Consider the following 12,880-nt stretch of genomic DNA (forward strand, 5'->3'; position numbering starts at 1 on the left):
CAGTTTTAAGCGAGTCAAAAATTACGAACTCTTAACCAAGAGGTAAGCCAGTTAGTTCCCAAGATGTGGCAGACAAATCCAAACACAGGTACAGCTGCATACACTGAGCTGAAGCTGGAAGACACACCACAGTGTGTGCTTTATAAATGTAGACCTGCTCAGTCATAAAGATGTAAGAGCCAAGGTTTGTGGTTTTTCTGTCCCCAAAACTATCCATGCCATCACACTGAAGCAGAAATCCGAGGGTTGGTAATACACAGCTCATTCACAGTCCCTCTACAGGTAACCAAGTTTGTGATTGGCTGCTGACTTCTCCAAACCTCCAGATTTCCAACTCCTAATCTGCACAGAAGGTGGGAGAGGTCTTCACCCGTATCGCTCCTTCTGAACTCGTATATAATCAGTCTGTTCAGCTTTTGCAAAAGGACTGGAAGAAAAGAGAAAGACAATTGCACACAAATCCAGTGAGAAATATCTTTGAATTATAAAGTATAAGCCAACAGGGTCATCCACTTCCAAGTGTGGTGCTACATACATTTATCGTGTCTCATCACCATACTATTTCGTAACAAGCCAGGTGGCGATTAGCGTCGGTCTTTATGGTTATTAAATCGAATCAGATAATACGCATCGACGGTTATCACTTTTCGGGTGCAGTTTAGCGCATGTCAGTAAATCGGCGAATTCTAAAACGAAACTAATCATGCAGCGGGTTTATGTTTTCTTTTTATAAATCTGTTTTTGTTTCCACGACATGGCGCAATTTTTGTTTTAAATATTAGAATATTTAATGAATATTTATAACGCTGACACTGGGCGGATCTTACCTGTCAAAAGTTGGTTTTGTTTTCTCACACTGCTTTCTTCAACCGCTGGAATTCTCGAGAATGTACCCTTACTTGAGTACATCAAAGGGAATCTTCTTTCTGACTAAACTTGGCGGAACTTACAATAAATCAGATAACAATCTAACGCAACCTATACTACACAAAAAAATCACACGATGTTACTGCCAATGCTTGCGTGGCATGCATTACGTTAACTAGAAAGAGATTTTAAACTACATGTGTATTAAAACTCAATCAGGAGTTCAGTGCTTACACAGGAGACTGGACACCCATACCAACAACTTTTTATGATTGTCAACAAGGATAAACTTGAGAGCTCACATTTGACTAATTGCGCGCAATACTGTTGCAATCAGGTCCACCAGACGCCCCATGTGTTACACATGCACAATCTTTATGTGACACGACTGAGACATAATAAGGCCCAAATCCACACACCCATGTACATGGCAATTTTGTTGTTGTTGGCGTTCACTGTAGGTCTGGTGAGACTTCAGTAAACGGCGTTTTGCCTTAAACCAGTGTAAGTTGAGGACCTCGCATCAAGAAATACATCTTACTAGTTACGGTGTTAGTGTCAGGAAACATTCGGATTAACATGCTGAGTCGAAGGCTGAACCAATATCACCAAACGCACTATGTAAATACTTGGTATGCCCCCCTTTACAACATCATCACATTAGTTTTATTAAACAGAAGTCAGTTTGTGACTTAAAAACATTTTAGCCAGATTATAAAGGTTTGTGCAGAACAAGTTCCTGTCTTCACATTCCCCTACAGTCCAGTATACAGGGAGCACATGATTCAGGTCCTAGTCTCCAGAAGGGTTGTGCTGGCAGACTACCGCATATTTTCGAGCACTCATTGCATTTCCACGAATGTACATGTAACATTCTTTTCTTGAGAATTGGGGAGACGGGTTAGGGTTAAACGTCTTTGGATGCATGGATGAGGGCTGTCGTTATGCCATGGATTAATAAGGCTTCTCCTTTCTTCACTGTTTCACTATACATATCCCCGACCAACTTCAAGCTAATAGTTATCTGAAAGTGCATAAACAGGGCAAAAACAGCCATAATCTTGAAAATCAACTGAATAGCTTGAAATTTGAACATTATCTATAACTCGTTCCATAGAAAACGTGTAACAAATTTCCATCCAAATACGAAAAATGATTATGAAAATAAGTGACGAACTGATGAGATGTAAACCTATAGGCCTATCCTGTATGCGTACATTATCAACCAATTACCTGTCACATGTTTAGTACATGAATATCATGTTGCCCTGTCATGATGACAAGAGGCTATGGCGCATTGGAATGTACCTGAACTTTCATGAATTGCGAGTGAAATTTGCTGTGCACCGCTACAACTTTTGGACCATATGTATTTGTGCTGAATACATCACCAGTTGTAGAACTGCACTCAGTAGCAAGATGGGGTTTTCTCATAAATGATGGCAAAATGGTTTTAAAGTATTTCAATAGGTAAATTTTAGCTAGCAGGGATACTCTTGGAGTATTTTTTTCACTTACTAAATCATGAAGAGACTCAAACTAAATTGTTCTTTTTATTTAGCACACTTCCATGTGTGACTGGTGTGTCACCACAGATGTCCAGTTTAACTCTTCCAACATCAGCAAAGCTTAGGCCCAACATTATGAAAGCATCAGTATGAGACACAGATCTAACCTGGTGTTGTATATTATATCAACATCACATTTTATGATGCCAAAATATCAGAGATACAAAAACTTGACCAATATTTACTAAGACACTACCTGTACGTATCTTTCAACATTTGGGATATTCTATTATTTTCTAATGCAGCTCAGCAACTGAGAAAGTTGATAGACAAGTAGTTTCTGCCACTCAGCATTACACTGCAGTCAATGTACACACCTGACAGAACATTGTATCACAGATTTGGACAATGTTGAAATTGCCATCGCTGATTATTATGTTAACATATGACAGGGTTCGTACAGGTTTATGAAAATGAAATTCAAGGAGTTTTTTTTGTCATTTTCAAGGCTAGTTTAAACATGCCATGGTGCAAATTACAGACTATATTTTAAATCTGAACTATAGAGGCTTTAATTTGCATGCATGTATATTGAATAGTATGCTTGCTTTTGCAAGAAATATCTGCCCTTCACCTCTATAATGCAACACATTCTTTGACCCGGCCTTGGCTCAGTTAAAAAATGAACACCATATATCATTATGCAGGGCTTCAGTTGGGTCAGTATTTTTTTTTAGCCAGTCACAGTAGTCACTCATCAGATTTTGTAGTAAATTTCTTTAGCCATACTTCCTCAGCGGCCATGACTCTTGTAGGTCTTCTGTAATTTGCTTTTATCTGCCTTGGTATAGCTGGTAGAATCAGATTGGTCTCTTCCAGCTATATCTGCAGTTTATCAAACGTTACATTAAGAACAACTGCCCTCAAAATAATGGACCAATGTTTGGCAACATGTTTTTCTTTTTTTGAAAAAAAAAAATCAATCCCTTTTCCAACCTATCTGCAGAAGGCTAGTAAAATGTAATTTCCTCTATCAGAAAAAATTGTTACGAAACTGATTTGTGAATTCAGTTTATTTGAATGCGACATTATGATCAGTACATTGGAGTAACACAGTCTGACTGGAGAAAACCAGGCAGTGTACACATTTATGTAAGGGCACATTCTGAAACATTTAACTGTTGTTGTTTCGCTGAGATGAGGCCTTTTGAAATGAAAGTAAGTGGATTATTTTCATAAGATAAATTGCGAAAATCTGTTAAAAGATTTTGTACAACGTTCGTGTTTTTTCTTGAGTAAATAAATTTGTAGCCAAAAACATTCGCATTTTTTCAAATTTTATCGCCATTTCAACAAATTGTTCTAAATTTATAACAAGACAAAGTCAGAATAATCAAGACTGAGTCTATAGTTGTGTTACATGAACAGTATTAGCTTTGTTGATTCTCGTGAAATTTAGGTCTATTTTGTGAAGCAATCATGTTGATTTACAGTACAAACCTCTTTAGGTCATTGACAGCACGTTTGCCTTCTAGCCTCTGATACTTCAGCAGGCTTTGTACTCAATGAAAAGACAAATATGGTTCATGGCGGCCATTTTGCAAAATGGCTGTTATGCACATCATGGGTGGATCGGCAATGGCCCAGTATCCAGACTTGCGTATAATACTTTAGTCTACCTGTGTTCTAAATTTGGTGCTTTTATTTAAAACGCATAACTGTTCCAGCTTTTGCTATGCCTCTTAACTACTAAGGCAAAAATACAGGCATCAGCACAAACAAAGAATAATGTGCAAGAACCTTTCAGGCTTGTGTTGGATCAAATTACTAGGCTTGCAGACATTCCAAACCAACATCAGTCTGATGAACGGTCATATCCATCTCATCAAATATATTCCATAAAACATCCATAATACTGCTGATCTATAAAAAGCAAATCCCCATATTTGACTATCACCAACCAATCCTTTAAAATAATAAGTTTGACTAAACCACTAAACATTATGTGGGAAAATTTTAATACTTGAAAAACAATGTGACACAGACATAATTTTAAAGTAAATCATAAATGCAGCAGCACAAAACATACGTAGAATAACTCTGCTAAAGGAGAATTAAATGTGCTATCTAGCCCTTCTACTGGAGCAAGAAGTTCCCTTTAAAAATAAAACATCCACTAACAACGTTGCAGTCAATAGGTAAGTGTCACTTTGATAAAGATGTTGACAAAAAGCGAACATGACGATTTGTTCGTAAAGCTTATACCGTACAATAGCACATATATACAACAGCGAGACATGGAGTCGAGCTAATATTAGAATGTCTGATAGTAACAGCCACCAAATGATAGCAGTATAAACCGGTAAGTAATTTCTCCATTAAACGGACTCCAAAATTGCTTGACTCTCCTATTTTGGCTGCATGACAGGGGCGGTCTTGGTATTACCAGTGAGTTCAAATGTTTGTTAAAAATCGGAAAATCTCTAAGTTTTTAAGTTATCAGCGTCCAGGAATATTATCTCCCTTAACATCCGATCCGCAACCTATACAAATGAATGTCAAATTCTGTCCAACAAGGCTACAAAAGTAATTAAAACACGAAGTCCACAGATGAATACATATACGACGAAATCGATGGATGATGACATGACGGAAGCCCTAGAGGCAGGATCGCTTAGAAGAATATCGGGCCTTTCGCCAGGAACGACTGATCCATTTTGGCTACTGCCAGTTTGGGCTTGAGTAGCAGCTTGACCATAGCTGTCTTGCGCCCCACGCTGGGACGCATACGGATCACGGACCCTTCGTAACCTGTGGCACCGCTAGAGCCATAGCCAGCGCTTGCACCAGTGGCACTGAGCCGTAGCTCGTGGTACTGGCTCCGTAACCAGACTCTCCATAGCTACTGCGCTGATAATCTGGGTAAGCTGTCGACTGAGCTGAATCGTAACGCCTGTACTCTGAACGATAATCGTAACCATTTCCAGCTACTTCGCGTTCCCTGGCATACGGGTCTCGTGGTGCTATTGCCCGCATAGGGTCGCCACGGTCAGCTAAGCATAGTCTCTTTCTCTGGCAAGGTACGGATCTCTTTCTCGGGCTGCTAGTTCTGCAAGGGCATGTTCTCTGGGTAACTGTCCGGGCATTTCTCTAGATAAAAGGTAACCAAGTGAAAACATGCCAATTGTAAGATAGAACAGCGCACATCAAACGCTTACAATCCACACTGTACGAATAAATATTTAATGAATACACAAATATAAGGAAACTGCATTATCACGCAAATTTTCAAGAGTCTGGAAGTGCTAAGAAACGGCATTAAACGACTTCTCTATTGTCTTCGTACATTTCAGACTTTAAATCACTACATAAAAATTTAGCTTTTTATTCCTTCGCACGCTATTTGTACAACGCAATTGTTCGGAAAGGAAAAAAATTATCAAAGCGCATGAAAGGTGGAAAACAAAGCTTTGAAGTTGCGAAAAATATCTGCAGACGTTAAACTAAATCTGGGACTTCAATCGCTCGGTGTACATCCAAATTTGCACCATCAGAATCTACGCTTTTTACACACTTTCACAGCAGATTACAGGACTATTTTGCAAAAACTGTTTCTTCTTCAACTTGAAAATAAACCTTTTCATAGCTTTTAACAGTGCTTTGCATCTTACGGAAAGGAACACCGGTTGAATTTAGCAGAGGTTCAGTAAAACCAATTTCTCCATCTCATAATATTTTCTAGTCCTCGACCATAGTGCTATCTCTACAGAATTACTAACTTAACTAGCAAATTCGTAACACATGCATTTTAGAAGGCTTTAACTGTTTGAAAACATCTCAAAAATACCATATATATTAGAAGAAAATATTCAAAGCAAACATGCAACAATTTTCAGATTCTTTTCAGATCTCTATGTTTAAAAATGTGAACAAGTGCCACTTTAATTTAAAAAACACAAAAATGTTGTTTGAAAACAGACTTGAAATCAAGTCCACGTAACAAATTCAGTGCTACTTACCGTCTTGTCTCGTACCCAGCCCCATAGCCACTGAAAATCAGAAGAATTTTCATAATATATCAAATATAATAAGTTATACAGAGACCAAGACTGTACGAAGACAAAACTTCATGCACTAGTTCGGGGGAGGGGGGGGGAGGGTAGAGAGGGATTATCCCCAGGGGCTGTCTTGTTGCTTCTGCCAATGCAGGTTGTCGTAAGTGAAATATTCTTGAACAAAGCATCAAATCTCATCAGAAAAATAGTAAGGCCATGAAAGAACTCCAAGATGATGTTGAAGATAGAGTGAACCTTCACTCTGGTATTTAGTCTACAGCATGCTGTCCTCTATCTCATTGGGGCAGAATTTCATTCCTTTTTAGGATCAACTCTATCTTCTGTCTTTTATCTTATTTTTTCGTGATAAGAGTTACACATTATAGACAATATTAATAATTCCAGGCTGACTCATTTGTCATCTTTATTCACATTATTTCAAATGGATCAGGCAACGCCCACCATAATCCCATGAGATTACATTTCTCACCAATGCCTTACACTGTATACAATGTGTCACTTGATTTTCATGTCACAACCAGGCTTACAAATGGAGAAAACAAGTAGAAACTAGAAAAGTAGCAGCTGAACAAGTGACATGATTGGTCAAGGATTAATCATCATGAGATTTCTATGAAGTAAGGGCTTATGTCTTTACTCGTACCTTCTGTCATAGTACTCTGGTGGGGGCCGTCTGTAGGGATCTGAGGGTGGTGTGAGCCGCGCCCCAGGGAGAGGTCGTCTGTCGTAAAGAGGTGGGAGGGGTCGCTCTGCTGGCAGCTGTCTCCTTTCTCGTTCGTATGGATCAGGGTAGGGCCGAGCTCTGTCATACCTGTAGTAATCATCATACCTGTCATAACGATCATACCTGTCCATGGCAGGGTAAGGGTCGTAGGCAGGTCTCCGTGGCCCACCAGGAGGGCCCATCCCTCGGCCAGCACCTCCACGTCCACCTCGAGAGCTGAAACCACAGAACATTTAGAACAAATGGTAAATAATAAAATCAGAGAAATGACAATTCACCTTTGTTCTAATAAACTGATTATAAAACAGAGTTCGTGGTAAACCTTAACCTTTAAGCTAATGGAGATTTCAGCTAAATTAAGCATGAGAATCTCTTTGGCATCGGTGCTATCTGCAGCAGAAATCTACTGAAATTTACTTTTAAGTTAAATATTACAGATAATATTAAATAGAAAAGTAAGCATAAATAGAAATTTAAATCACATTTCAAAGTGAGGCAAGACAAGTAAATATGATATTCACAAAAATGAATGTGATATATTTCAAACATAATGCTTATGAAGGAATGGTCACATGACTTACCCTCCCCTCCCACGACCTCGCCCACCAAATTCACGTCCACCGCCAAAGTCTCGTCCACCACCAAAGTCCCTTCCACCTGGCTTCCGTGGTTTGCTGTGTGATAACTGAAAACAAGTCCTATTCATCAGTGTGTAACGTTCATTCAAAATAAATAACCTCACCAAAAGGTAATGACAGGACAATATGGATGCTGAACAAAGGTCAGCTTGAGATAATCAAGAGTGTCCTAATTTATGGGACTTATGTGCTGCACATAATACAGTCAAGACGATATTAGCAAAAACACAGCGACAAAATATTCTCTAAACCTCAAATTTTCTCCTGGTGTATTAAATCCTGGTGTATTAAATAACACGTATCAGTGATACTAGAGGATGAATTCACCGTAAATTCAAACAATAAACACACTGATTTATAAAATCGTGCACAAAGAGAACATGCACTTTAAAACAAGACTTACACATATAATTTAATCTTTTAATTTATGTTAAGCTTCCAAAAACAGCCAACAGCAAAGATGGTTACTTACCTCTACATTTATTTTCGAGCCATGGACATCGAGTCCCGAAATGCCATCAATAGCTGCCAAAGCTTCTTCTTCATTGTTCATGTGCTGTTTAAGAAACCATATAGTATAAAATACAGAAAAAAAAACACATAACATACAGCATATACCAATATGCTCTAAGCCACTGATAGTCTTCACATTTTGTTAAAATTTAATACCAATTTGTGAGGCTCCTAAAATTTACTTTGACGAAACATAACAAGATCGTGGTCCACTGAAAGTAGCTTTACAGAAGTAAAGGGTACAGATGATAATAACTTACCACAAAGCCATATCTGTTGAGAACATCGCATTCCACCACTGACCCATTACTTCTCAAACAATGCTCGGATATCATCACTCTGAGTCTCTGCAGCCAAGTTACCAACAAATATTTTTGTAGGCATTTTGTTACGCTTCTGAAAAATATACATACCCTCATTATAAGATAGACTTTCTTACCACATACACGTAAACATAGCTTAAACACAGTAACATGTCAGACAAACTGAATCAAACATATAACAGAGTCATGTCAAGAGAACACTCTGAACTACACACTATGGATAACCACAGCCTGATTACTTAACACAGGTGGATTAAACTGTGAAGTCCTCACTGACATTAAGTTCTACGAGAAAAAAAAAATTTACCTGCCAGAAAAAGTTCTGCCAAATCCTTTTATTACTGAAAATGCATATAATCTGAAATTTGACTTTTCAGCATCACAACAAACCTGCAGAGCGGTCTTGCGAACAGTTCCTATGTTCCAAGGTATTGGATAAGAGTACACATTATAAACCAAGAGCTACAGACTAAGGTAATAGTATCCATGCACACATCAATCCTCCACAACAGAGACTGAGCCACTTTATACTAGGTAGCTTCTTAATGCAACAATGAGGGGCAGGCTGACCAGTTTGACAGCTTGGGTCACAGATTACTTGGACCAACAGGGTTTAATAAGAAATTGTCCTTGTTCACCTCTTAGTTTCTCCAGATGGCAAAATTTGGGTCTGCCCTATTGGAATATCTCATCCCCTGCTGAGCACCAATAATTGAATCATTCAAAATAACTATTCAGACTTCTCAGCAGGGCACTTTTGCACAGTAGGGCCTCCAAATCACAAGGCATTTATTAGTTTACCCCCCCCCCTACCCTCCCCCCTTCTGAAACCTGAATGACAACTTAAACATGCATGATGTCTAATTTTATGACAGCTGTTAATTAACAATTAATGTTACATGCATTGTCATGGTAATTCTTGTAATAACAACCTAAACCTAACAGCTCACGGCAGCACATATTACAATCCCTTAGCATGGGACATAAGCATGCTGCTATAGCATCGGGAAGGAGCGCAATTACAGCCAAAACAGATCAAGAACAACCATATCTGAAGAATTTTTTTGAAGTCAGACAATTGACACACTGCAACAGTTACCCCCCTTTGAAATTATTCAGTTTTTAATTCCCAACTGCAACAAGAATTCATGTCAGAATAAATAAAAGACACTCAAAAAATGGCTCAAAATACTCATGCAAAGTTTGGTTTGATGTTACATGAAAGTGTAATAGTTCAATCAATTTACATGTCAATGTCTACATTTTGAATAATTTCTAATATTTACCTACCTCAGCCCTTAAAAGTGTACATGCAACACTTTATTTTATTTCTTAATGTGCAGTTCAGGATGTGTAATAAGATATAACAGTACAAAAATGTCTTCAAAATTCAGTTTTCTTAAGTACCCAGCAGTCAGTCCTGATATACAGTAGCTTGCTCTGGTGACAACGACGATCACTGTTAAAAAGAACAGACCAAATAGGGTGAGGGCTAGAGTAGGCGGTGTGGGTTTGGGTGGAGGACTAAGGGCGCTAGGCCAGCCCGGCAAAGCCATGCAGTGTCTGAGCATGTCGCCTACACAGCATATACATGCATATAACATCCAGTCTACATTAAATCATGCGCAGTAGTGTACACCAATATAGATGTCTATACGTAAATTTACAAGATATGGAAAAGACATCATTCAGCATACAGCCATATCAGTTTGAGCCAAGAGTCTACACCCGTTTTAACAGAGAAGTTTGACATTCACAGTTCAGAGCATTCCTCTCTGGTCCTTTAAGGAAAAGTTGGATTGCTTCGTTTTCCTTTTCCATTCTTGTTGAAATATCACATCACGTGTTAATCTGAAGAAGCTGAAGCCTGAAACCATCCCTCTCTTTTTGGAAAAACTAAAACTCGCACACAACCAACCATCTCTTAACCTAGGGAAATACGCACATGTACGAATGAATGCATTGTTTGCTTGAGCTAAGAAAATGAAAATGGCAACGACTGACCAGTGAAACACGGTTCACTGGGGTCAGGGCACTTCAGAGTGTTCACCGTGCTCCAGGCATGATCAACAATGACGTAATTTCTGGAAAAATCTGACCAGTGACAGAAAATATATATAATTATGGGGTGCAAAATACACCCCAAAAAAGGAAAATTAAAAACAATTTTTTCGGCATAATTTTCTTCATTTAGCTTATCAACATATTCTTTTTTCAAGAGGCCCTTTTCAGGTATCCTTTATGTGTCATCCTTGAATCGAGCCCAAAATTTTATCCTCAAACTGAAAAATCCATCTGAATAAAGCAAATCCATCCTAAATTCATCCTAATAAAGCAAATCCATCCTAAATTCATCCTAATAAAGCAAATCCATCCTAATAAAGCAACTTTTCACAATGGACATCATAGTGCAATTTAATAGAATTAAGACCATTCAATGTCTGTACTGATGAAAAAGTCTCTTTCTTGAGTGAATATTTGAAGAATTTTCCCACAAAGCTAATATCTAATTAGTGAAGAAATGCAACAAAATACAGCAAATGCAAGTAAAAGCCACAGTAACAAATAAAGCAAACTTTCTTTCCAGCCATGGGCAAGACGAACTGTGTGTTTATTGTAAAAATGTGACACTCACTGTAACATCAAATACATTGCTATTTCAGAAAACTTGCTGCACATGTCTGGCTTGTCTGGCGTGTCATTGCGGAGTGGAAAGTTGGAAAACACTCCATTCGAACAACACTCATGTACGAAGGCCATGTACCGCCAGGGTTTTAACCCCAACTACCGGTACATGTGCGAGCACGGCCAGATGGAACTGCCAAGAACTTATTAGACATAGCGTGAAATGTAGCCCCAGGTGGCTACTTCAACTCCTCTCTTCACATTCGGTTGGCAGAGTATCGTAGCCACAGGAGGAAACAATGGTAAACTATACACCACTTCACACCGATAAGTCATTTCTAAACAATGGCTGCAGTCCAAAAGCGGTGTGAAATCTTACCTCTCAGCTCGCCCGCACATGCAACATGTATATTCTATTGGGTAATGGCACAGGAGCCCTCAATTCACGACACGGCAGACCATTTCCATACAAGGCGGCCATCAGGCTCGTCTGTTCAGGTTTAACGCACATGCACCATCTAGGAATGATAACTTTTGGAAGACCCATAACTGTGGTGATGACTGGGAGGTGAATTTGGGTCTCCTGTGTCCTTAGCAAGTGAAATACATGTGAGATGTTGCATGTGCGGGCGAGCTGAGAGTTTACAGCCAAAGTTGACACCACTTTTGGATTGTAGCCATTGTTTTTAGTAAGGACTTATCGGACATGCCGTGAATCTGTGTATGGTTTACCATTCGTTCCCCCTGAAGCTACAATACTATGCCAGCCAGATATAAAGACAGGAGTTAAAGCAGCGAGCTGGGGCTCCGTGAATCTGTGTATGGTTTACCATTCGTTCCCCCTGAAGCTACAATACTACGCCAGCCGGATATAAAGACAGGAGTTAAAGCAGCGAGCTGGGGCTCCGTGAAAAGGTGTACCCTAGGCTGGTGCTATGGCTATAAAACTCCGCCAACCAAATGTAAAGAGAGTAGTTGAAATAGCCCACCCGGGGTTAAGGTGACAAATTATCATTTAAATCCGAACAAGGGGCCAGGTGATATTCAGGCAATGTATTTTTCAACAAATGGATATATACCATGGCAAAAACATCACATCCCATGACAATTGGAAAAGCTAGCTTTGTGCTATTGTTAATCATTGAGCCCATTCTTAGATGCTTATTATGAAATGCTGGTTCTTCAATGGAACATTATCAGGTAACAAAGTGATAACAACCTCAACTTTCAAATTCCCCATCCCAGGATAAGACGACAAGAATGCACACGCTGAAGACATTGAAAAAGACAACCAAGATTGAGGGAAGATCGGCAGTGACAAGGGGAGGACTATAGGCCGGCTTTGTATCGATGTAGTTTCAACAGAGACGGAGCCTCAACCATTACAAATTTACCGCATATATTTACATTTTTTAAGAACATTTGATCTCGTACAACAAAGATATGCAATAAAACACCAACTTACCTCACGTTAAATGTAAATTTGTGCAAAAAATTGATTGGAAATCTTCAAGAACAACAACGTGCTTTAACAAAGCGCGAATTCCCAAGCGGATATGGTATTCAGCACTGGCGAGTGATAAGGCTTCTCATTGGCTGGGCCCGT

At 39.1% G+C, this 12,880-nt stretch overlaps 1 protein-coding gene across 2 annotated transcripts; it reads right to left on the reverse strand.

Moving 5' to 3' along the window:
* Positions 1-224: 224 nt before the first annotated feature.
* On the reverse strand, positions 225-12,833 carry LOC135467824 (RNA-binding protein 4.1-like). Of its 2 annotated transcripts, none has more exons than XM_064745703.1 (7): positions 12,740-12,833; positions 8,587-8,722; positions 8,286-8,369; positions 7,757-7,860; positions 7,095-7,391; positions 6,395-6,424; positions 225-427 (listed from the first exon to the last, which is right to left on the reverse strand). In XM_064745703.1, exons 2-7 carry the CDS (start codon positions 8,659-8,661, stop codon positions 367-369), a joined length of 651 nt encoding a protein of 216 aa, XP_064601773.1. In that variant the 5' UTR covers positions 8,662-8,722; positions 12,740-12,833; the 3' UTR covers positions 225-366. The 2 variants fall into 2 exon arrangements, with proteins under 2 accessions (XP_064601773.1, XP_064601772.1); XM_064745702.1 differs by lacking the exon at positions 225-427 and adding an exon at positions 455-5,525.
* Positions 12,834-12,880: the final 47 nt, after the last annotated feature.

Source organism: Liolophura sinensis, chromosome 6 (genome assembly GCF_032854445.1).
Source record: "Liolophura sinensis isolate JHLJ2023 chromosome 6, CUHK_Ljap_v2, whole genome shotgun sequence".
NCBI classification, from domain to species: domain Eukaryota; kingdom Metazoa; phylum Mollusca; class Polyplacophora; order Chitonida; family Chitonidae; genus Liolophura; species Liolophura sinensis.